This window comes from Rhea americana, unplaced genomic scaffold (genome assembly GCF_003343005.1).
Source record: "Rhea americana isolate MKP2758 unplaced genomic scaffold, rheAme1 scaffold_10, whole genome shotgun sequence".
Lineage (NCBI taxonomy): Eukaryota > Metazoa > Chordata > Aves > Rheiformes > Rheidae > Rhea > Rhea americana.
The window spans coordinates 8,403,112-8,430,198 of record NW_028185039.1 but is presented as its reverse complement, the minus strand read 5'-3'; the positions used below and the strand labels follow the sequence as shown (position 1 = coordinate 8,430,198).

The 27,087-nt window shown below is 38.8% G+C and overlaps 1 protein-coding gene across 1 annotated transcript in view; it reads right to left on the bottom strand.

The window, feature by feature from the left end:
• Positions 1-1,466: 1,466 nt before the first annotated feature.
• The window catches only part of GRIN2A (glutamate ionotropic receptor NMDA type subunit 2A), a 177,071-nt gene continuing 151,450 nt past the window's right edge, over positions 1,467-27,087 (bottom strand). The window contains exons 10-12 of the mRNA XM_085300716.1: positions 15,304-15,491; positions 4,563-4,801; positions 1,467-3,257 (exon numbers count right to left, since the gene is read on the bottom strand). Of these exons, the coding sequence (XP_085156842.1) occupies positions 1,467-3,257; positions 4,563-4,801; positions 15,304-15,491 (2,218 nt within the window). The remainder of the gene's footprint in view (positions 3,258-4,562; positions 4,802-15,303; positions 15,492-27,087) is intronic.

Below are 27,087 nucleotides of genomic sequence, written 5' to 3'. Positions count from 1 at the left end.
TAAAATCTAGTGGGGGTTGGGACTTTAGGGATGAGAAGGGAGGGTGCTAGGGGGAGAGGTTGTAGCATAGATTTTATTTGTGAAATCATCTGATTGATTGTTATTAGAAGTAAAGCTTGTATAAGAACGCATCCCTGTTACGTAACATCTTTGTGCACTAGTGCTTTATGAATGATGATACAGATAYTGTTCATTAGTTTCTCTATACCTCACTATGTGTGCATATATTTAATATATATGACAGATTTAATTAGAGAGTTTAAAAAAAAATGGCCTGATGTTTAACAACTATGGATGATATCTGAGAAGGAAGAAGTCCCTCAATAGGTGTTAATCCTTCACTGCCTATGCAAATAAATGGTATTGCGTTCCTTACTGATTACACTGAACACATAGCTGTTGCTCTTTGATACCGTATTAACAACTTCAATATTATTAAACATACAATTAACTGGATGTCACCACTAACGCACTTTGAAYGAAGGACTACAGGAGGTTGCGATTTGGTTTTGGAAGCGAAGGAATAAAAGAAATACTATACAGCCCTGAGTAATCACCAGTAAGGGGCAAATGCAAGCTTACATAGATATTAGGCCTCAAGGTTACTAATGAATCCACAGCTCCCTAGATTTAAGTGCCATATATTGATAGCTAAAAATATATACTCTGGATTGGGTAGCTGYGAAATTTTTGACACGATGACTGCAGACTTTTCAATGAACTGAGTAAGTGCATGTGAAAGATAATGAAAGCATTTGTACATCAACATTAACCAGTACCAGGAGGCTTCCTTTTGGTACACAAAAGTTCACATTTTGGGGCCTATAGTCTTCCCATTTACTTTCTGTCAGTCTAGAATAAGCTTTCTGTATTTGTGTTAACACACTAGTTTTTACTTACTAGGGCCCTGGGGGTTGGGGGGGTTGTAGTTGTTTTGACTGTTTGAAAATGGTTATGAAGCTAAAATATATTTTTGAAAATCTGGGTTTCTATTCTCTTTTAGAGTCTTACTTTTGTATCTGTGCAAATGCATTCTTAATTCTTTTTGTCTGTGTCATACTACATGCATACCATATTGCTTATCCAATATTAGAAAACCACTAAACATTTCTAAGGACAAAAATACAGTGAATGATACTTAGCAACATATATTAGAATAACCAAAATAGCAAAATAATTAGATACAAAACAACATAGTTGCCAACATATATTGGGGCTATTTCAGAATAGCTTGCCATTTATATATAAAACATACATAAATGGCTATTTTTTTTTCCTTTTTAACAAGACATGTTTTAAAAGGATGGTAAAGAGCCTACTAGTTTACCTATTCATGTACAAAAGTACACTGGGGAAGGGAGAGGTTTACTTATCATTTACCATAGCAGGATACTGTTAAAGGAYAAATTCTCCCTCTAAGATGGTGGCAACTATTTTCCCCTATAGATAAAGTATTCTTGGAAAATTTAAACATCTGATTCAATGCTAGGCATTTTCTTACACACACGTCTATTGCTACAGGAATTTAGAACTCTTGGAGTTGAGTACACGCTATTCTTATTTGCAACATAAGGCAAAACATGCTCTGAAATGTACATGTCATTATGTATCCGACCATCTCTGGAACAGTATGATGCTGTAGATTTTATAGAGGACCTTAAATAATTATCGTTTCTTCCTCTTGATGGCAATGAGTGTTTATAAAGATCAACTGGACTTCGCCTAAGAGATAAGTGCTGGTCATCACGATACGAGTGCAGGAAGGGATTATCTGCGGTGTGATCAGGATACAGGGACTTGCTCCGCTTACTGTCCTCTAGAGCATGAGTTAAAAATGGGGCCTTGGTGCTCAACAGTTTGCTTGAGGGAAYACTAAACGTGTTTGCATATGGGCTACTTTCTAGAAACTTCTCTTTTTCTTTCAAGCTTATACTACGAGAGGGTCTTCCCATATCAATTTCCCTGGACTTATCGAGGATATTATCGAAAGAATGTTGCCTGCTAATCCTCAGCTTGTTTTTTTTATGATATTGCAGAGCATTATTCTGTGCCCAACCATGTTCATAGACTTCTTCAGGGAGTGATAAGTTCGTTGTGTCCTGCAGCATTTGATCTTCATCAATGTCATAGAGGTTCCCCGTCCGCAAGCATGCATCACATTTATAGGGAGATCTGCTTGTATAGTGTCCCGCATAAGTGGGCAAATTGGAAAGGCAGCTCCTACAATGGGTGGAATTCTGCCTGTACCTATCATTCATATCAACCAGGGAAGCATTTTTGTCTTTTAAAGTGTAGTGCTTTGAATAAAGTTTATATTGGTCATTATTTGGAAGACTGTCTTCATTCTGCAAGGGAGTCCTGTTAACATGATCTGCTTTCCTGTAGTTGTCATTGTGATCTTGGTAAACATCAGGAAATTCAATAGCTTCAGGAAGGACGATGTTTTCGATATATGGGGGGGCGTCCAGGCGAAATCCTGGCTCCTTGTCAGCATCAATTGTGTAGATTTTATCCCGTGGAGAGCTTTGCTTGGTTTTCAGATATGTCAGCTCCACTTCACTACAGTCTTTTGGGTATTTTGATGCCACTGTCCTTTTTTTAAAGTTGTCCTTGGTTTTGTGCTGCTTGTTGTTGTTTTCAGGTTCCATATGGCAAGTGGCTCGGCTTGATGTCTCTGACGCATCTGAATGGACAATCTCTTCCGGAAGGTATCTTTGGCTTTTCACTGAAAGCTGCCTGTTTTCCTCTGACCCATTTTCTCTTTGGGAACCTTGGCTCTGACGTACAGATTCTTGACGTAAAGATTCAACAGATTTCCTCCAAAGCTGCCTGGGTCTGGAGTTCCCTTTTGCTTCTGCTGTTACTGCAACTTCTACTGTATTTGGATTTGACTCATTCAGTGTGAGAGGATGCTGACCTTGGAAAACATAGTTGTTAAGATTGTCCTTGTGTCGATTGCCAGGAAGTGTCTGCAGTTCACTCATGTTGTCACCAAAGAAGTTGTCCTTTGTTTGAAAGGATCTGTTATCTGCAAATATCAAGTTCCCTTTATCCATGACCATGTCCATAATCAAGGAACCCCTGTGAATAAAATCTGCTGTTCTTTTGGGGGAGTTGATTCTTGAAGGATTAATATTGGTCATATTTTTTGCTGTTCGTAGTAGTTTTAGCATGTTGGTTTGGGAATTGGTCAAAGTAAAGTCAGGAGATTTCTTTTTTTCTTCGATGTGTACTCCATGAATGCAGCTATAAATACCCTGTAATAGGAGTAATATAAAACAAATTTTAAATCTTTACTTTACTACAATCTATTTTATTACTAGCAACAAAGAAAAATTWAACATTGCTTAATTATGAGTGGAAAGATTAAAAGTACGTATCTGTCCTTTTAAAATATTCTTCCCTGTAGGTACAAGCAAAAGGCCATGGCATGTCAGCTTTCTTGTTTCCTGTCTTAGAATATATTTTAAAAATATCAGCTCAATCTGAAATTGAGTTCATTTTGAGCAAAAGGCTGATGTCCATCTTGTAACTCCAACCTCTTTAGTCAATCCTGTGAGCTCAATTAACATTTCAGACCCTGTGATCTTGTATTTCTCATAAATTTGCCTTTGAAACACATACTTTTTTCCCCACAGTAGTTAGGAGAATTTCACGTGTGAAAAGCCAAAAGCATGAAGTTCAAATGCAAATTACRGAGGTTAGAGTACATATGCTTTTGTAGAGATTCCCCAACAGTATAGGGCAGAGTATTTTAAATGCAGTTCCAATATAGAACAATTTACTCACGAGAGTAATTTCAGTACATTTTTAAGCAATTGGGCATTTTAGTATCATTTTCAATTCTCCTCAGCTATATAAAAAAATCCCACAAAGTCGATTAGCTAATGAAAGTGCTATACATTAAAAAAAAGAAAAAAAATATTTGACAAAAATRTAAGAGTAAGCACCTACTTCCCTGATTCTACTGCAAATATCAGTTACTTAAGTACATAAAGGCACTTTGGAATTGGTAAAGTTCTCATTAAAAAATGCCTTAGTTTCTAACCAAACATATAAATGATACTTGTGGTTGGTGTTTTTTCAAATGGTTTATTGAAGTTTGCCATCAGGAAAAACTTATGTCAAAAATATTCCAATATACTTTTATCACTTAAAATCTACTTGCTTAAGATATACCCAAAGCTGAGAGTTAACACTTATCATCAATTCAGTGCTTMTTTTTTCTTTCTTTTTTTAATGGTTGCATATATTTAATGCTTTTCCCATATCTGAGCAACTCTAACATTCCTTCATCAAAATTTTCCCCCAAACATATTAGATTTCAGTATTTGACTACTGATTATCCTGTCATATCCTAATTCATATCCTAGAATGACTTGGTGCAGTAAGGACTTCCCATGGAGGGCATGCGCATYCTAAACCCCTCGATCGCTTTGTCACAGTTAAAAATGTGCATTTTAAATGTCTACTGTAGGGATAAGAGGAAAGACAGAAGGCTTTAGGGAGGCAATGGTTATATTTTCTGTTGCTTCAAGGGGGTGGATGAAAGTAATACTAACCCTGCTGATCGAGAACAACAATCCTGGCCTGTCTGAGCAGACTCCAGTGAAGCAGAATCTAAGTTTCCAGTAAAATAAGTGCTCCCAGACAAAGGTTATTAAACTGAGGGCCATGGCTGCTGCAAGCATGTAAAACACTCCTGCCATGTTGTCTATGTCCAGCTGGCTGCTCATGACTTCATTCTTCTCATTGTGGCAAATACCAGTCAGCCACAGTGTTTCCAACTCTTCCATTTCCCCTAGGGACAGCAAGCAATCAAAAGAGTTTGAATTCAGAAATTAGTGCTCACAGTACAAGGTAAACTATAAAAGTCCATGGTATGGGGAAGTCATTATTGGTTTAAAAATATAGCACCATTTAATGCATCGTTTGTGATGCATTTTAGTCTTACCTACTAAGCAGTTGCAAATACAGCAGACTTTGACTCACAGCACACTAGTTTTGGATGTTCTCAGATTTTAGGACTTACGAGTTAGGAGTAACTTTCTTCTGTTATTATTAGTATCACTTGCTACACAGAGTGGAGCCTGCTGTGCTTCCCTCCCAGGGGACTCCTCCTTCTTGAGCCACCAGAACTGAATTTAATGCATTCTTGGACCCAGGGGGTTATTCCTGTCCCAGTCCAATAGATACCACTGCTGCTGTTCCCATCTGCCTGTCTGCAAGCAGCAAGCCCGAGCACATGCAGCAAATGTGCATACACACACAGATTCAGCCACAGAGACAATATTTACAGATCTCTCAAACAGCACGGGCTTTAAATCTGATATCTATGCCTSGACCTTAGGCCCCTTAGATAGTCACTGGCTTGGACCTCAGGTCTTTCCAGATGTTCCCTAGAAAAACATGGTGAGATATATGAGGATATATGGCTTTGGTCTGGGGGAAGAATTCTCATGCTACAGCTCCCTAATCCCTACCAGTGACCTCTGTAATAAGGAATACATTTTCAGCAATTATGGTCCATATATCATTAGCAGAATGCGGACAGAAGATGCATTGATTTTCCAACTATTTAAAGCTAGACCAGAAAAATCACTAAGCTGCTGTGCAATAGCAGTTTACAGGATAAAGTGCTGGGGCAATAGGAAAGCTGCAGCGCACAGATAATCTGGATGCTTGAGCTGGAAGTGGAGCACAAGACTGGGGTGGTGAAAAAAATAATTATAAAGTCCAAAACAGAAAGCRGTATTTATGGCATGAGCATCAGTATCCGAAGTTCTGACAATCAGCCCTTGTTCTTTCCCACAGGAAAATTCTCATCTCCCAAGACTGTCAAACATCAATTTGATTTGACTGCTGTGCCCTTCTACAACTCATAACAAAATTCATGGAGGAATTTAACTCCATTTTTTATTACTGTTTCCTATGCATTTCTTTCCCTTTGGCATGTACATCTAAAGTAACTATTGATAATCCACTAACCTTTCCAAAAAACATCACTACAGAAACAAATTATCCTTGTTTGAATCAAGACAAACGACAGTGCCCTGGCAAGCTGTGAAGAACACCGCATTTCCAGAGCCTCACAAATACTGCTGTTGTAATATCCCTTCCCTTAGAGCTGACAGTGAGAGGAATCACTAAGTAATATTCCACAGTAACCCAACACAATTTTATAGGTTGTACAGCACTGAATCATTAAGGTACTGCATTCATGAAATGACATTATCTAGCAATGAACAGATTCGGCTAGTAACTCCGGTCTGCACATATAAATCAGTTTCTCATTTACAGCATTATATGTATATTTATTTATATATATATATATGTCTGTGTGTGTGTGTGTGTATACACATATGTATATATATCTATAAAAGTTACACATTTAACTCTAATAATACCTCAAAACAGTTGATCCTATAAAACTGTCAAAAATGCCAGATATTTTTATTGCCCTTCCTGTCCATTATTTTCTTACTCAAGATATTTCAAGAATGCATAATATTTCATGTTTAACCGTTTGTGATAATTTGCATTTAAAATTAAAACATACTTGGTTTATAAAGCACAYTAGGATATGATTTTGATTCGCAAACCCCTCAGACATAAGGAATTTCTGAATGGGGGTGTGGGTCAATTCCTTATAAAAGTCAGCCACTTCCAAAACTGGCCTGCAGTTGGAATTCAAAGTTCTGGACCCTGGAAATAGTTAAATTTTTCATTCAGAAAAAATATTTAAAAGACTCAAGTCTTTTTCGAGCAGTATTGTCTCTCTCAAATTTAGGTAGTCTAACTTCTGATGTGAATACATAGGGTGATGACACCTATAGCAATATACTAGATCAGAAGTGTGGATTATTGGAYACTGCAGAGCTCAGTAGTCTCCATATGTGCACAGTTCTAATTAGCAAGTAAAAATTTCAAATATTCTATAAGTAAGACCTTGGAAATGTAAGGCAACAACCTCAACATATATAACTGCCAGGCCTCAGTGAACTATGTGTTAATGGAGTTCAAGTCTGCATCTCACAGGGTTTCTCAAGATACTTATAWATATTAATCAGACTTATTTTAAGGCTTTTTATGTTCATTTCAGACACTTATTAGCAGGAATGTCATACCATAATCAATTTCTATATCCATCCATGTGTGGACGAGATTAAAGATTAAATGAATAGTTCCAGATTTCAGTAACAAAGTATACTATGACACTAGCTAAGACTAGAAAATGAATGACTCTTGAGCATATTTGACAAAAGGAAGAAGTTTTTATTTTGTTTAATATGTTCACAGTAYGTTTAATCTGCAAAATTCATGAATAACTGTATTGTGCCTACAGGAAGGTAAGTGTTCACTTCTACACCACTGCAGCATGAAACCTGCCTCATTCCTATCAGAAGCAGTATAAGCAACTACTTTAAAGAATCGTTTCAGCAGAGAGCTGAGCCTCTGCCCTACTCACTGAGAACACTGAGAAAGAAACACTGAGAACTGAGAAAGAATATGCTCTTCCCTCTAATAAACAGCAAAATTCTAGCTCTCTCGGTGGTAATTTAAGACTATTTACAATGTTTTTAGGTTACAGGGCAAAGAGTATTTAGATGTCTCTGAACTTCTCGTGGGTTTGTTCCTATGTATATGGTGCTCACTGCTTCCACTGCTGTTTGCACACAACCATGCAGTTTGAGTGTTCTGCTGTTGAATACTCCAGAAACATCTTTATTTCTCAAGCATTTTAGTGCAGCATTGCTAACATATTTGACACTTTCTCCTCTGGAAATGAGTGATAAACAAACTGTCCAATGCATCCTCGGAAAGAGTTCTTCACAATAAAAACATCATTATCCAGACATAGGAAAGCTACAGATCAAAGGGCAGCACTGCGTGTTTTTCCTTATCATAGCCCTTAACCCTTTTCTGCAAGGTTTGGTGTCATCTACCCCTGCAGCCATCCCCTCTGAGCGGAAAAGCACGCTGCCCTTTTGCAGCCTCCCTTTCCCCAGTTCCCCATCAGGGGCACCCATAGGGCCCCAGAGCCCCATCCCCTCGGCCCAGCATCTTGGGAGAGTCCCAAGGTCCCAAGCCCCTCCGGTTCTCACTAAACCAGCACCCCAGCAGAGGCAGCATCTTCCCAAATTAAGATACTGGTGGTTAAAGCTGTTTGCCTTAGAAATCTTTCCACTGTTATTATTTTTGTTTTCTGAGTGTTTCTGTCCCTACATCTACACATGCATCCAGCAAGATAAAYACATACTGAAATGCACTTAAGGAAAAGCTATTTAGGGGTAAGATTTTTTTTTTTTTAAGTGAAGGGGAAAGACAGCTCCTCAATATTTGTATGATGCCTTCCTCATGATCTGTTAAAAAAAAAAAAAAAGGATAAATTTTTATGATCCTTCGCCTCCCTACACTCGCTAACAGGCACCAAAGGCCACCGTGTCAGCCAGTACAGCTCTGGGTAGAGCTTAATCTACTAAAAAGTATTCCCAAACCAACAACTGCTATGGTTTACCTCCTTTGATGCTCGCTCTCGGGAGGTAAGCTAACCGAGGCTGTGCCTCGGGAACACGGCCAGCTCAGCCCAGACCCACAACAGGGCCAAACAGCTCTCCGAGGTCCCAGGCACCATCCACACTGAGAAGGTGCACTGCACGCAACCGTCCCAAGGAGGAAAACAAACGTCAGAAGAGCTTGGGATGGAGTGTTGTAGGGGAGGAAATTCAAGAAATAATGCATGACTGAGGTATGACTTTGAAATTAGCTCTACAGATGAGAAATACCTGTAAAGAAACCATTAAATAAAGGTTATGGAAGGGAAGAATAAGCAGTAACATATAGTCAGTAATTACAATCAAAGCATGGRCTAACTGGAAAAGGAAATAAGCAATTGTAGCAGTCCTTGTGAAGAATTTATTCTTTACTTGCATTTCACTTATCTACCTCATCTAGAGGAATGGGTATCCTATCAGGTAAGTAAGATGCATTAGTTTTGCAAGATTTGTAATTGGAAAATTCAAAATCAGAAATAAATTGCTGAATAATTTTTTTTTGTATTTTTTAAGCACTGAAGTTAAAGTCTATAATTCACCAAGTTCTTATTTTTCTTCTTTTAAAAAAGACAAATGTTTTTCTGCTCTACTTTAGCCATCTATGATATTATCCATCCTCCCTGGGTTCCTGGAGATAATTACTAATGGTTCACAGACTGCCTCAACTACTTCCTTAAGTAGTCTGAGGGGAATTTTCAAAAAGCTCTCATCTTCATTTTAATCTATTTAATTATTCTCACATATTAGGAGAGAAGAAATCTGTTTTATGTCCCTTCTGAATCCAATAAAAGATTTTTAACATTTGATGTGCTGTTCACAAACGACAGCTCCCTGATTCTTCAGTGCCAGCCTTTACCCTCACTGCTATCTCAAAACAGAAAYGGCATCGAGGTGCCAACAGTACAGAATAGAAAAAGCAAACCMAAAGCAAACTGAGAAAGGAATAATCTTGTGGAGGGCTCTCTGACAGGGACTATTCTGAAATGGACTAATGCTCTCATAAGCATGGATGAAAGATTGTGTTTACATGCTGAAATCCAYCACACAAGGGTATTTGCAGCCCCCAGAGCTGTGCAAATGGGTGATCCCTGCAGCTAGCCCAGGCCATGCCACACGCCTCCCAGGCAACCGTAACTGCACTGCAAAGCCACATTGCTCTCCGACACCAAAAAAAATTGCCATGCACGAATCAGAGTTGCCTGGAAATACTAATTCTCCTCTCTACTATGCTACTTTGCACAGTGCAACCATCATGTAGTCTACAGCACTGGCAGGAGTCTGTGTAGGGTAAGGAAGGAAAGGACCAACTGCCAAATTCCCATCTCATCTACGTTTACCTCAGTATATTATAGTATCCTGAAGGTGCAAACGAAGATGGGATTTGGCTGTGTTTAGGCTCTGTTTTATGGCTGAAGGGGGGCAGACTTCTGGCTCCAGCACGTGCCCTTAGCCTGCAGGAGGCCCAGCTGGGAGGAGGCAACGGTGCATGCAGTGGAGAAGACAGCATGAAGAGGCCCAGGCTGTTAGCAATGCTGCCATGGGGGCAACACTAACCTGAGGTTCAGCTTAAGGACACAGCATACATGAAAACCAATACATATCAGTTATGAATCTTGAGTAAAGGGGTTAAATATATACTTCTCCATCAATCAAATTTATGACAGGGGCATCATTTTCAAAAGACTGTGGCTACAGCAGCAGGCTCATCTACTTATTTATACAATACAAACTGCATAGCTTTCAAATTTAGGAAGACTGTTTCACACGTGCTTTGGTAATAACTTTCCCTGCATGWCAGAGGAGGAAGGTAGTACCCCAGCATTTTGAAATCCTAATGTAAGAGACTTTGCCCTGAGCAGACGAGTCAGAAGCCAAATTGGYTGAAGCGTGTTTGGTTCAATAAGTTCATCAATTCCAATGTGACCTAGTTATATGAACCATACAGTATGCTGCATGTAATATATTATATAAAAGCACAATGACCTTTAGAATCCAGTTTTTTCCCAGAACCCCCAAAACAGTGTGAATTTTCTGAGTTAATTCCCTTGAAAAAATCATAAAAGGAACACAGATGACTAATAGCAATAAACTTATTGTGAGCTAATGACTGTGGTCTGCATGACCCCATTACTGAGGGATGAATTAAAGCAGAACTGTTAGGCACGACTTCCAATATTACAGTCCCTCCCACTCTTGTTCAGCCACACAAACACCCCCCACTTACGCACTCACACTCTCCAGTCACATTTGTTCCACCCAGTGCTTAAGGAGGACACTAAATATATAAACACAAAATCACTGSGATTGTGGGTGTATTCTGCCTAGGCAGCACGCACTGAAAATATGTCCTTATAATCACATACATATTTCCTTCTCGGTCTTTAACAGCTAGTGTGAGTCACACCGCTACACTTTCTTATAATCTAGACAGCGATTTGGAAGGGTTATGCTAAAACATGAAAAAAAYGCACAGAGCTTTCCTCTGCCAGATTTAAGGGGGCAAATCTTATTTCCACAGTTACCTGTTACCCCTAAGGAGTGGGAAGCAATTATCCATCCAGTARAATAATTCTGAGTCAGTGAATTAAACCATCCTGAAAGCACATAAAGATTAACCAGAATCGAAAGGTATTAGGAAGAGGATAACAGATTCTCTGTGGAAACTCCAAACAAAACCAGTATTTTTCTTCACATCCTCGTGGCTCTAATTGCTTTAAAGACTGCAGCTTTAAGGGTCAAGTGCTTAACACAGCCACAGGAGCTGCCCCTCTTTTGCTGGAGATCTCCTCCCAGCCCTTCCTGGGACCCAGCCCTTGGCCTGCAGGGAGCACCACGGCTCTCAAATACTAGACACGCAGCAGATGCTCCACCTGGCCAGCTGGCTGATACTCTCCCAACCCTTTCCATACTTCCCTTCTTCACCCAGCCTTCTCCTGTTCCTCATATCCATCTTTTTGTGCTGTCATGTGTCTTTCGTCCCCCTGTTCCTGCTGCATCCCGCACAGGCAAGAGCCTCCTCTCCTCGCGAGCTCTACGCCTCGCTCGCTCCGAGCCCGCGTGAAGCCACRGCGCCCTTTGCAGTTCAGCAGCCTCGTTAGCTCACAAATCAAGAAGACATAAATCAGAAACACCACTCTGCTGCAAAAGGCAAYGCGCACCCCAAGGCCCAAGGAGTACTGAGCACACGCAGGCCTGCAGCCCGCGGGGAGGGGGCAGTTCGCAGGGCCGCTCCGGCCCGCGGGCGGCAGGCCGGCGGCGCGGCGCGGCGAGGGCACACGGCCTGCGCCGCGCTGAGCGGTCGGCAAGAAAACCCAGCTCGCCGGCTGCTAGGGTGACACGCTGGATTCCGGGTACGTCAGCCGGCCCAACCGCTCTTCACACAGGTTTATAGAAGAAATCAGAGCAGATATCGCGTAATTCTTGGGAGCGCACAGTGTTTCTGGGCTGACAGATCCCTGTTGCTGTGGGCGGAAGATCCAAACAAAGTGACGGTGCTGTTTCTTAGCAGCCGTATCATCTCAGCTGCTTATGAACGACTCGGTGCTTCTGTTTCTCAATACAGCACTAAGAAATATTCTTCTGTTTCTCAACAGAAATATTTTTATTTCTCAGTTAAAAAAAAGATTGCTCTTGTGACTACAGCAAGCCCCATATTAGCACAACAAACAGTGCTCTTTAGAGAATTACCTTGATGAGCAGCTATTTTAAATAAAACYGCAGATGCTAATTGTCAGCAGGAAGTCTGCACAGATAATGGGATGCGACGTGCAGACAGCGAACGTACAAACACAGAAATTCACTCAGAAATACACTTCACTCGTGCATCCTCTATACAAGAAAGAACAACTCCTGTCTCAGTGTATTAAAAAAGATTCAGTGGTCCAAAGCAATTAATGTGATTACTAACAAATGCCTATTCCTCTCAACTTTCTAGAAACTGAGCTACGTATACGAACCTGCACAGCCCAAGTGATGAAACACTTGGGGGATAATTCTGTTTGTGAGACCTAGGTAGTTATTCCTTAAATTCCTGAACAGCTCTTCCTCAWCTTCCTTCACTCTGCCTCCCCTTTTCCCTTGTTAGAGGAGCAAATGCGTCACCTTGTAACCTGCCTCCTCCCACTGAGACTTCAGAGTTCAATTCCCAGTATGATCATTAAAAGTATGATTTGTCCACCCAGAGGAACTCTCCCTGGGATCAGAACGCTACCCACCACCTACATATATCTACATATAATTCACCCGCTCTAAGCCTAAAGCTGTTCCCAACACAAAATCACATCCCTCTGTATCTACTTCAWTTTTTTTCCAGTGTCAACAAGACACAAATGAGTGTCCAAAACCATTCACATTAGTGCAGAAAAAAGTACCGTGTTCTGGAAAGTATGAAAAGATACTCTGGCACTAACAAGTCAGTAATACTTGAGTTTGATGTTTTATATCAGYGAGGAAGAGGAAGAAGGTTCATAGACACTGGGCAAACATTTCATTCATAGGTATTACTGAATTGGCTCAGATAGAAGAACAATATGGAAGAAACAAGGAAAAAATAGCTCTGTGCAATGCATGAAGATGCAGAAAGAGATATATGCAGAGGAAATTTAAAGCTTTAAAAGACATTTCAAGTATCAATCTCAGCATAGTGTAAATGCAGAAGAGATGAAATCATGATTTTTGTAGGCCCAATCAGATATACTTTTAAATAAAGTACTTGGTCCTATCCAAATATCTAGCAAGTATCAGCCAAAGGGTTCTCTCCTTCTCTCATTAACATAACATTCATATCAAGAAACTGTGTTTGTACAACTCACTAGGAATTTTTTCTTACATTTATGATACTCACTAGATTTATAATCATTCATTGAAATTATTCCATAATTAGATGAATTTTCTATTACACACACTGAATAATAATTCAGTAGGTTTTGCTGTTTTATAGGCTTAGTTGTAAAGAATAATTAATTCTGCAGAGGCTGCACATGCGACAGAAGTACTTACACATTCATTTGTATATGCCTATTTACTTAAACAACCTCAGAGTCCAATGTAGCTTTGCCAGGACTTGCATCTCAAGACTCTCCTTCCCCTGCAACTATATTTACTCTTAGTCTCACTTGATAACTTCAAAGAGATGTTTAGTGACACAGCAAATTGATGCTGGCCTGAACTCTRGGATTGAAGGAAATGTACCCACAACCCTTCTTACTCATTGTATACGTCTATTTGCTGGCTTTTACATTGTGCCCACAACACTTTTTGAAGAAGTTTAGAGAGTCTTTTTAAGAGGAAATGTACATTTTGGTGTTCATGGGTTGCTCAGGACACCTTCTAAATGACACTGCAAAAATGCCACAGACATATTCATAATTCCTACTGTTCAGGCATTCAGAATTTACTCTTGTCTTCTGAAGGAATATCTGAGCAATGATGAACATGAGAGCCAGCAGACATTTCAGGACAAGGCTTCATTCAGACTGGATGCCATTTGTWTCCATTGTTATTTTATAAAGTACTCGTGTGGAAGTTTTAATGTCGAGTTTTGTAGACACTTACTTGTTTTATTTTCAGCTACTAAAAACAGGTTAGCAACACAAATATTCACAGCCTATATAAATCCACAGGTCAAAGTGTATGCACATGATAAGACAGTCCCTTCTTCCCTCCAAGTCTTTTTGTTTTCTCCCTGAAAATCTGGAGACACAGTGATACATATAGATACAGTCAGTACCCTTGGTATTTTGAGGAGTTTCTTCCTTGAACTGCTTCAAATATTTTGTCCTCTATTTAGTTTATTTTCTTTATCTGTGATTTCATTTCTTTTCTTGGATGAGAAAGTACCAAAAGTGACAAAAGAGAAAGCATGAAGAAGATGCAAGCTGAAAAGAATGAAAACTTCAGTGATGCCCTGGCAACATCTAAAGTGGGGAACCCACATTTGAAAAGACACCTCAGATCCTCTTTCAGGCTCTACCAGTGTTTTCTCCTGTCATTTGGGATGAATAATTCAATTTCTCTGGTTCAAGTTCCTATCTGTAAATGGGTCAGAATTTCAACATCTAAGACTTCTTATTGCTCATTAGCAAAAATAGAAAAATAAAGCAAGTATTTTAGCCAATTTCATCCAAGTGTTTAAAACAAGATCACACAAACTGCTTGAAACTTATTTTCATGGGTCACATATACATCACTTCAGAGAAGTAAATGTTGTTTCTTTCATAAATAAGTCTCTAAACCCAACAGACCAATAATGATGATATTGGTATTTCTCCCTGTACCCAAGATAAAATCCATCAGTCATGATGATTATATCTCCTCCAGTCCTCTACCAGCCATAGATCAGATATTTGACCGTACTGAAAGACTACACGTCTGCCAAGTAAAAAATCCTTAGCGATTGCTCAAAGGCAATAAAAAAAAATCTAAAATGCTAACACTGAGGTCAACACTATTTTGTTATACTTTGTTATGTATATATATATTTGTGTATATATACACACACACATATATAGACATATGAGAGTATTAACCATTGCTGAAAACAGATGCAAGCATTCCTGGAGAGTTAGAATGGAGTGGAAGAGAATTCTTGTCTTAGCATCTAGAAATTGTTTTACTCCTCTGTTTTATTTGTTTGTTTCTAAAGACTCTCTAAGAGACCAGCAGTAAAAGGCTCAGAGCTACTACATTATCTGTGCATACACAGAGGGGGGAAATAAAAGGGGGGAGGGAGGAGAAGACTGGTCCATACCATCTCCAACAAATTGAAGGAGGGCTAGATCAATCTGTCTCTTCCAAGGTGATCCTTTCTGAAGTGCTATTCCATAGCCTGTAGTGGCAAAGATGTATCCACTTCCTATGGTGACAAGCTTGCAGCCTTCGTCTCTTCCAGCTTTGTAGTTCAGCACCGCTGCATCATAGATGAAAGCATCCAGCTTCCTGAAATAAAAGAAAACATTTTAAAACCAAATCACTGGGGACAGTATTTGTCAGACGTCTTTTGCCCTTGATGTTAGGACCCYGCTGAATATCATACAGATTCTTTGATATCATTAATTACATAAGCAACTCAACTGTATCTAAAATTAACAAACGGCATCTATTTTTAGTGAGGGGAAAGTAGGGCACATCAGTTTTGCACTTCTATTTTAAGAGATGTTGCTAACAAATACACTGAAACCAAGCTACAGAATGTCTTGACCCGTTACCTATGCATCTTTGCTATAAAAATGGGTAGTATCTTGAGAGTCAAAATATCAAAAGACTACAGAAATGACAATAGAGAATTTAGAATTGAAATAAAATGAACCACTTATTTAAAATACTAAATGAGACTGAAAACATGATTTAACATTTTCTCTGCACACCTTTATCTTTTTCTCTTTTGCCAAAATTAAACAATGAAGGTGGAAGTAGTCTTTGCTAAGACAGAGGAAGGTAATAATATATCTGGTACAGCTATCTAAAGTTTTGTTTAAAAAATATAGAAAATATTTCTTTACAATTCATTGTTCTAAACATGTTATCTGTGTACCTGGAGCACAGCAAGAATATAGAAACTTGCTGGGGAACATTTCAAACCTTTCACCCCACCTACCTAAACTGTAAGAATGGGAGAATCCCATTCTCCAAGGTATATGCTGAACATGATGAAACAGAGGAGAACAAAAATAAGGAAAGCCAAAAAGGGTAGCATCCTACAGAGATAATTTTTAAGGACTACTGTAAAGCTGAAGTTAGAAGAGGTAGATGCACGGATGTTTTACAACGAAAGCCAACGAACATGCACACATAGGAAGAGGAGGCCATTTGGAAGAACAAATCACTTGGCACCAGCAGACCTGCATCCAAGAAATAGCGCTCTTATACCTAAAGAAATTCATAYGCAATCTTTAAAGGGAAAAAGATAAAAAATAACTATATTTTGCATAGATGCCTTCAACTGCAGCCAAAACCTTTAATACTGCAATATAGATTTCTATCACTTGCACAACAGGACAAGCAGAATACAATGGCAATAGGAAAAACCTGTCATCCAGCCCATTCAAAGACCACTTACACAATGTTGTACATACTGTCTACCCCCCAAAACACAGTCTCCCTTTTCAAGGTCTTTGCCCATGCCATCCAAGTCAGGGAAGGGGGAGGACAGGCGTTGACCCCACCCTGGCCCYGGGCCGCAGCTCGGTGCTGCAGCTCTGCGTCTTGGTAGAGTCGTGGCACATCACAGCCGAGCCCAGCTGAAATTTTCTGAAGGAATGCAAATGACAGGGGCTGAGAAAATGCTGTTTATAAACAGTTGGGACCTGTCTACATGGAAAGGGAGTTATAAAAATATATTAACYGTGGCACAAGCAGGTACCACGGCATCAACTTCAATTATATTGTATCACTATGCAGTATGTACCAGTTGTGAACTCAGCTGCTGTTGAAGTTTTGGAATCACACTTGCCAGAAGCATAAATCAGTGTATGTTAATAAAGCTCTTCCTTTATATCTACAGAACAGAGCAAGATCTAGGCATATCAGACTTTACCTACTGAGATAGTTTTAAAATATTAGTTCCACGCATGCCATAATTCAATGTTTGTTCTTAAATATTTAACCAATAGATTCATACACAACCCTGAACTTTTGCAGAACTCCAGATTAGATAGCAAAAATTAGGTGCTAAAGAAAAAAAAAATGCTATCCTTCTCATGCTAGACTGACAGAAATAGGGGAAGAGAGTAAAGTTGTTGGATTTTACCTACTGCTATGAAAAAGTGCAGAGTGAAGATTCTTCCATTACTCACCGTAAATTATAGCTTCCCTTCAAGGATATTTACCCCAACAGTCACCCTCCAAGTCATCAAATTGGAACTCAGTGTAATTAACTATGAGAAAGAGAAGTTGGCTTGTGCAATCATTGCAGGTAATAAAGGTTAGCTAGACCGTCATTTCCTTTCTTTTTCCACTTTTTCCTCAAACTCAGGTGATGCAATCCTCAAATTAAAAGTCAGCTTAGTTTCATTAATGCCATATATCTGACCTTCTCCTTCTTTTCCTTCTAAAATGTATGTATTTTAACATAGAGGCGGCAAGTGTTTGATATCTTGAAGCTGAAATTTCACAAACAGAACCTGGAAATAAGATACGGCTACCTAGCACTGAGGATAATTCAACAGGGGAGCAGCCAGCAGGCTGCTGGGGAGGAGACACTGGAGTCCTGGCCATGCTTGGAGTCTTCCAYACAAGTCCAACAGCTTTCTAAAGGACATGGTTTGATTCAGCACTGAGGAGACATTCTTTGGTATGTGTGGAGAGAAGGAACAAAAATCTGTGTCCTTTGGGTAGGAGCATGAGGGAAAAAATGAAGAAAGACTGTTTGCATTACTTTCAAGAGCCTTATAAGATTTCTCATGCAAAGCAGACAATTACCATAGTCAGTCTGATGCTTTTAGACTTCAGCTAGTCACCTGTGAGCTCAGGAAAGATACTTGCCCCTCTCCATGGATGGCTGTGGCTCAAGCAACAGGGTGGCAGTTAACGCTCTTCTCTATAGACACTGACCACCACTGCAAACAGTCAACCTAAGTTAAGATATACTGTGAAAACTGTCATCTGTTTTGTTCTGGGATTTATTGTTTTTTGCAATATAAGCATATAAAACATCTGTTGGTAAACACAGAGAAAAATCAGAGAGTCAGCTCTTGTTCTGTCAAAGCAGAGTCACTCGGAAATACGGAGGAAAAAGACATCTCTGCTAAAAGACTTCAAGCCAAAAGCCTTGTGCTACCTTTGAAATACTTGTCTCCTTAGTTATTCAGCAGATTACTAAAATCTGGGGAGAGAAAGGCAAGGCACAACAGCAGTTTCACTCACTCGCTGTGGATCCCTCCCCAATTTTCCCTGCAGCAGCTTTGGCAGCAGCTCCAGTKAGTGCACAGCAAGGAACACAAGTTCTCAGAACACCAAAGGCATTACTTTCTGGGGCTTTTGCTATACTACTTCAAGAAGGTCACAATAAATCTCATTACACAAACAGATTTAAAAACATGAGGCACCTTCTTGACAAGTGCTGAGTGCTATAAGGTTCTGCTATTAATTCCTGCCCCATATCCTCCTGTAAATCATAATGCTGATTGCCCTGAAAAAGACCTGCATTTTACAAATACAGAGTCATACTCAAAATACAYTTCTCCATTAACAACATAAATTCTATAACCTCTTAGGGCTTAATTTTCTCTTCAATATGCTCTGATTACAGCAGTACCATTCCCCACAGACCAAAGCTTCAGAGCGCAATGTGCCCTGGTGCATGGGCAAGGAGACACGAACCACAGAGCTTCCAGCCAGCAGGACAGTATCGCAGGAAACCCTGTAAAGGAGATGAATTTCCTGACACACTACATTTTGAAGAACTTTAAGCCTTCCTCAGGAAGAGTTTCTCAATACTAACAGCAAAATGCAGGCAAGTCTGAGATGCTGACCCCATTACAACTGTCTGCGAAGATGGCCAGGAAAGGCAGCTCCAGGAGAGGACAAGGTGGGCACTTGTGCTGGCCAGCAGACTGCCAGGGCAGTGGTTTGCTCCCTGCTTTGTCTGTGTCAGGAACACTTCATCTGTGGTGTCTCTTGACACTTGTGCTGGGCAGGCTGCAGGAGCAGCAGGAGCAGCCAGCCTCATCTCTGCTCCAGCTCACCCTTTTCTGCCTCCTCTGCTCTTTTTTCTGCAGAAGGACTGGCAACCGCCAGGATCCTCAATCTTATGGCGGAAAAATTCAAATATACTACGCAGGTGAGAGGCTTTGACTCGGCTCGAGCACTGACCTCTCTGCTCGGAGTTACGCAGGTGACTGCAACAGCTTACGTGTGCTGAGTACAGCACCCTCCATCAAGAAAGGCTCAGAGCCTTTCGCAAACCTCAGTCACATTAAAATGAATCAATTAACTTGTCATTTCAGAGCAGCCACTTCAGGAGTGAAAAACCGCGTCACATTGTGTAGATTTACAAAAACTGTAAAGGATTATTAAGAAGACGAAAGAGAACTACAGAGACCGAAATGCAGCAAGCTACAAAATTTTAACTGCCAGGGATCAGCCAAACGTGCCAGGCATCTTTGATGAACGTACGGGAACAGGACTTCAGTGTGATGACTCATCTGAGAAACCGGCAAGTTTGTAAACATCCTCTGAACCACTGCAATAATCCCAGGTAGAAGATAAAATAAACATTTTAGAATATTTATATAAAAAAATACAAAGGCAAGTGTCCTTCATGACTTAGCAGACACAAAGTGGAAAGGGCAGTGAGGACAATTTTAGCTCACACAGCCTAGGAGAATATCAGGGGTTATAAAATTATGAATTGGATTAGGTCTAAAATAACCCCAAAGAGTATTAYTGATTGTAATGATTTTAAGTGGGAGATTTGTGAAAAACAATTATGGACAGTCTTGCACCTGAACATTTATGAGTCACTAAAAGGTATGAGAGCTGAAAAATGAGAATAGCTATCACAAAAACTCATTCTCCAAAGTGTTGCACACAATCAAAAAATGACTATATAGAGAAATTTGAAGTTAGAGGAAAAGGTACGACAAAGTCATTTTTGAAAAGCTGAAAACACAATGTAACAGTCATTTTCCTCATCTTCATTACTGGCCAATACTTTTCACCAAAATCATAAAATGAAAATTGAGAGATTGAAAGGTGAAGTTGGGAAAATATCCTTTTATTAATGACAGCTTCTTCCTCAAGAGCAGAAGTACAGTTCATCTGAAAAATGTTACTTTTCTTCCTTAAATAACTACATGATCCTTGAGAGATTTTGTCTTCCTGGGAGAAGGAAGACAAGGGAACAACCTAAAACGGCATTCTGCTCCCTGCTTCTGGGGACACAAAGCAGTAATCAACGCACTGGAAGTCAACCCCTCCCAGTTACTCGGTGTTTTAATACCAGGTATACTGCAGCATCAGAAAATGGAGGAGATGCTTTTATGCAGTCCTGTTTATACATGTTATTCTTTACTGTCAAGCAGGGAACTCTATGGAACAAACACTATTGTGGTTCCTTTGAGGATCAAAGAAACTGGAGCATGACTGAAGTCACTTTCCCATTTTCACCTAGCACAGCAAATTCAAACATACAATAGCTACCGGAGAATTAATTTCTTTGCTAAATGAGTACCATTAGGTGCAGTGTTCATCTGTCAGATCCAGGACATTAACTTCAGAGTCAATTTTTTCTCTTATTTCTTTATGTTTTCTAATACTCCAAATACATTCATTTCATGGCCACATAGGAACTGTATATTATTACTAATGCAGGTCTAACATGCACAAAAACAGAATGTATGCAATATATGAAGTGCACCATCATATCAGTTTGCATGCACTGTATTTTACTGTGAGCAGCTGCATCTCAACGAATTTGCTATATGTCTGAGGAAGGGTATTTTTTAATCTATGTATCTTGTGAAGTTTGTTCTGCATAGTTAAAGGTCAATTACATTTTTAAGAATTAGGTTCTTAAATTTTAGAATTTCATTACAAATGAAATAAATTTTATTCTAAAGCAAGTTAGTTAATGAAATCAAATCTTTATTTTTGAAATTTGCCTAGATCGGTTCAAAAATTAATAGATGTTATTCTTCAAAATCAGTTGTAAATGAATGCCAAAGAGACTATACAAAAAAATTTACAATGCTTATTATATGATCAGTGTGACAGCTATTTACTAGGGCTCCAGTCATGTACCTTTCAAAGGAATATACGTGAAATTACTGCAAGTATCAGAACACAGGAATCCTCAACAAGTATTTTTAACGTCTTCAACCCCCTCAGCATCAAGAACACTTTTACTAATCAAAGCTTTGTCCCCTTATTGTAATTTTAGGCATATGCAGCTCATAAAAGTTTTTTTAAAAAATCTACAGAAAGCACCTCTTCTCAGCCCTTTTGCTTTTAAAAATAAATTCTATAGTCTGCAGAATAGATCCCTTAAATGACCCTTAAAGTAGCCCTTTTAAATTTCATATTAAGTAAAATCTGGAATCTGATTAAATCTGGATTAAACATGAGCATATACTTTACAGGTCATAAATACTACTGTAGGGAAGGAGGCAGGCACATTTTGCAGGTGCAAAAATGTTGACTGTGAAATATGATGGATTTACAGTCTTTTTTTTTTTTAATCCACAGAAGGGATAAAGTAGTATGTCAGGAGTGCACAATGAGACATATARCTCATTTGTGCATCTCTAAAACTACGTGCAGGACCTAATGCCAAAAGGTCAATATGGAATAACACTGCAATCAAAGGAAAGACACAATACTGTAAGGATGAGGCTTCAATACAGAAATGCTCTGAAGTGCTACTTTGATATTGCTGTAGCAGGAGAAGTGGGTATTTAACCTTTAATCCAAAGGACTGATGATTTCTTCAATCCATTTTTTCACAAAAATGCATTTCAGGTTATTTGATTGCACTTCACCCCCAGCAGTGACTCTATCTTCCAGCATGTATTTAAGCAGCTCCACACAGATCTTCAGCTCACTTACACCAGACAGATTCCTTGATATTTGGACATTACCCATTCATTAGAGGGAAATTCAGCAGGCACTTCCCTGTAAAAACCCAGGTTAACAGAGTTTAACCCGCTTAACTGATAAACTCCTTAGCAGGAAATGGATCTCCTCCCCTTCAACTTTTCTCCCAGCTCAAACTGTCTTTATTTCAATCTTCACACACAAAATGCAGACGCAGAACTAGAAAGAGCAGCTCTGGCAGATGTTAAGATYATCCTGCAAACTGCAGTTGTGGAGGCCTCCCCTCGCCCATCAGGGCAGCCGGCGGCAGCCACAAAAGCTGCTGTGCACCTCTCGGCAGCACGCGGTTGCTCTCACCTCCAAAGCCAAGTAATGAAGTCCTTGCAAAGCATCAGTTTATCAAAACATGAAATTTGAAAAGAAAGTTGAGTAGGGGGAATATATTTTTAGATTAAAGTTTTCGTCCCAGTTACAATAGCATAATGAAGGATAAATTCAGCACATTTCACCAAGCATCTGATCTCATCCCCAAATCAAATGAATACTGAAACCTGGAACAGCTGCTTATCAAAAGAAGTGAGGTTAGATGGGACCTAGCTACTTTCACCTGCTCATTTTATTTCCAGGTTCCTTTTAATTTCTAAAAATATTAGATAGATAACTGCATTACTGAAGAAAAAGATGTAATATAGACATGTAGAATAATGTTTTTTAGAAAGTTAGAAGAGTATTCAGGTACTGACTAATGCAATTAAGAATAAACCAATATAAACCAGCTTTTTCTGGCAGGCAAACTGTTTTAGACCAGCTGAACAGGAGAGTCAGACTTTCTTTAAAAACAAACAAACAAATGCCATTTATTTTATGGCTGAGAAGAGAGTCCTGAAAATGTGATCCAGGTTTAAGTGACATGAGCTCTGCTTCTGTAAGACAGATAACTTGAAACTACTGAGGCATGAGCTTCCCCAGACACTTCATTGAGTGCCTTAGATCCCAATAACTCTCTAAATGTCAACATCAGTATTTTCCTGTTCCTCAAAGCAAGAACCAACCCCTCAAGTTCTCACAAATAACACATTAAGTTTTACCCAGACCACTATTTATTTAGTCTTTTCAACCCCTTCCAAGAAATACAAGGCTGTGAGAACTACTGCATGTCCTGAAAGTTGAGTAAATGATGGGAAACAGGGATCARCCATCAGATATCCAGAAAATGTTGCCCAGAAATTCAGTAGCACATTATACTCCCAAGCCATGGCTGCACTCTGCTCATTTTGGCAGTAATTCCAGCAGTAAAGGTAAAAACAGRAAAGCTATGCTGATTCAGGCACATCTCTTTTTTTATACTATCAGATTTCGGAGTTAGTATTTTAGTGAACAGACCTCTGAAAAACACACCTTAATGGAACAGCAAATTTTCTGGTAATGTCCTCACCCCTCCACACTATCTCAGCACAATGAGTGTAAACCAGCCTTCCAGTTCCTAGCTTGGATGGATTCAGCTATAACATCAATCACGCCACTCAGTGTAATATTGAAACGAATATTAGAAGGAAGTCTAAAAGAAAGCATCATAATGAAACTTGAAATTAAGCTAACACAGCCATCCGATGCCAAACTAAATGAAGCTATTGAGTGCAAAAGTTGACTAAGCTCAGCCAACCAGAAGAGAGCTGTTTAGCAGAGATTCTTCCACATAATGACAGGGGGGAAAAAATCATTATTCACATATTAGTTTCTTTAGCTCATTTTAAGGAAAATATATTTGTATAGGTACAATAATTTAATTCCTACTATCAGAACTGATAGGGATAAATAGGCTTTCTAGAGCATGGCAAACATCTCATTACCCCAGGTAGTTTGGGATCTTTGTTCAGTACTGTTTGACTTACAAGTTCCTGGGAGGTATATGTAGTTAGGAAAACCTATGCATGGACAGTAGATCCTCACTGGCTTAGACATTAGGCCCCAATAATCCATAATGGTTAGTAAATAATGGATACTTCAGGAAGAATATAAGAAACAAGACATGTATAAATGGCATTTTCCTTGGACATTTTCCCTTCTTGGCTTTAGATGAACGGAAATTTCCTGAGCTAGTTGTATTAAGCCCCCAGGATGTTTTATACACACTGTAAATGAATCACCTTCCACAGATTTGTTTAATTTCATACTGAACTTGTTTGTAATTTTGGTGTTGGCAACATCTGAGCTCCAGAATGTAATCATGCTATTTAACTCCACCAATACAGTCTTCCGTCAATCACTGCTGAATTTCAAAAGCCTGGGGCTAATCCAGAAAGAGGGAAGAGACAGAGGAGGGAGGGAGGGAGAGAGGGGGGGAGAGAGAGAGAGAGAGGAGAGAGCAGAAAGCAAAGACGAGAGAGAAAGGAGAGCAAGAGAGAGACCTACTGTTGCTTTCTTTGGCCTAAAATCAAAAAAAAAAAAAAAAAAAAAAAAAAAACTTAAGTGCTCAATAGCTGTGATTATTTCAGCTTGCTAGCACTAACGAGTGCTACAGAAATACATTTTCTGAAGTATTCTACATTCCTATTTCCAGTCTAGATATGAGGCAGAAAACATACAGGCATAAAATATGATTCTCTGCATATGATTGATGACAGAAGTTACCTGAACTTATCAGCATTTGGCTTCAGATTTCATTTGACTGAGAAAACTAAAGTTCAAATCTGTTATTTGCTGAGAAATATTTCACATATTCCTGTCTCACAACTCTACTGATTTTTTTATTTTGTCTTTCAGATTGGCTCCAGAAATGGACAGTTCGAAGTGTCAGCCTCCAAAATTGTCCAAAATTCAGAGCCATAAAAATGAGCTAGCAGGTGCTTTCACATGGAAGTAGAGTCATCCAGGAGCTAGTTAAATCATTAACTCTGACATATTTTATATTCCTCACTATTAGTTACAAATACCATTGACAGTCCATTATCTGAAATAATAATTTCTTATTTTATACATTCACATCTGGGATTTATCATCCCTTTAAAGAAACAATCAGCCAGCACAATAAACTGACTTTTCAGCATCTGGTAGAAATTTCCTTACTAAATATCCTATCTAAATATCCATTATCTGAGGTAAACATGGACAGGAATTTTCTTAAGCATTTCTCCTTAATGAATTAACACTTCAGGGTACTGATAGAAAGTTATAATAAAGTAGCACATAGTGTGCAGCTCCCAGTATTTCTCATGGTAGTTTAAAGTTACTGTCATGGATCAGAAAACAAGCTATGCTTTATGCCAGCACTTCAACTGTGGACTGATTTCTGTACTTTCCAGGAAAAAAACAAGTGATGAGTAATGTTGGCACAAGATTATGGACACCAGTAACTGGATTTCTCTTAACATAGTTGATGACATCATGATGATCAACCATGTTCATGACGTGGTTTTCCTCAAGAACTGGACAACTGATTGTAAAGATTAAATTAACAATTAAATTAAAATATTTTTACTTCATCACTTAAAATTTTACYGGAAATGATCACCTCTCTGGAAAAAAGAGGTCTATTATTTGAATGAACTTGTTTTTCTTCTATGGAAAACACTTTTAACTCATCTCCACACTACTGAAATCCATAACTGTGCTATGGCAATGCAATGCATCACTGCAGATAGGAAGCAAGAAAATTAAACCTCAAATTAACAAAATTACAAAAGAGACAAATTCATATTGGAAGCTCTCTATCACTCAGTGCATTCCTTTAGAAGGAAAATAAAGGCTAATTCCTATTTTAGGTCATATCTTTGACTGTGATAAGAGCGGATGCTGACGCAGGAAAAATATTTTTCTAAATCAGATGTGAATAAGACAGTTTCAGATTCAATAGTTTAAAACTGGTGAAAAAAAGAATATTCCCTAAGGCTTCCAGGCTTGATTATGGAAGACAGTTTGAAAGAGGAAAATATCATTCCCCTTTCATTAAGAGGACATTAATTACAGAGTGCTGTTTCAGTGACATTTAAAAAATATGACATGGGTAAAGATCATTCATTTAAAAATCGGTTATTTCTTTTGATGTATTTTATTTTTTAATCCAATTTTGAAGCTTTTGAAAAGCACAAAAAGCAAGTAGGCTCAGAATACACAGATTTTAAGAGTAGGTCATGAGAAAGCAAGTAAATATCATGTTTTTGGAAAGATAATTGGGCATTAAAGATTTAATACATTATTTAAAAATACATTTGCRTAAACTTTTGTCTGTTGTAAAGCTACCTGCAGCAGAGTTTCTCACTTCACATATTATAACTGGCATCCAGGAGAGTTGCAGGCAGTAAATTTTAGAGACTACAGAAACCTCATCTGGTCCCAGTGACCTTTCCTTTCTCCCTCACGCAACACACTTCAAAGTCAACCATTTTTGTCAATTCCTTAAAAACTGAGAAAAGAATTTTTATATTTACTGTAACATTACCAGCTTAAGGAAAGAGTAAATCTTCTTTAATATAAATACTGTAAGGTGGTGTCAATCAGAAACAGTCAGAAAATACTGAGCCACAAGATTAAAAGATTAAAAATTTATATCTGCTGAACATTTTCTTGTGTTCCCATCACAAGCTGTCATTACCTGCCCACAAGAATGATCCAGAACTTSTGCTTTTTATGAAAAATTAAAATAAATAATTTTTCTCTTAAATACTTTATTTCTCTCACTTCTTCTCTCCTCTTTTTAGATGAAAAGGAACAAACCACACAGACTAAAAGTTAATGTTTTTTCCTTCAATGAACATTTTGTTGACAATCTTGCCATAAAAATCTGAGCTTAAATGGAAAATATTGGAATAAATATGAAAGTTGTTTTTCAATCCAAGTACGGAGATGTCAGCTGGCTCCCTAAAAGGCAAGAGGGTTTTTTTTTATATTATTTTATTTTTACTTTAGGCACAGCACCACATTAATCGACAGACCTAATTAACAGAAAGACCGGCTGGGCACAATCTGAATTATGTTCCAGCTCACAGAAATGGAGATGTTTGCC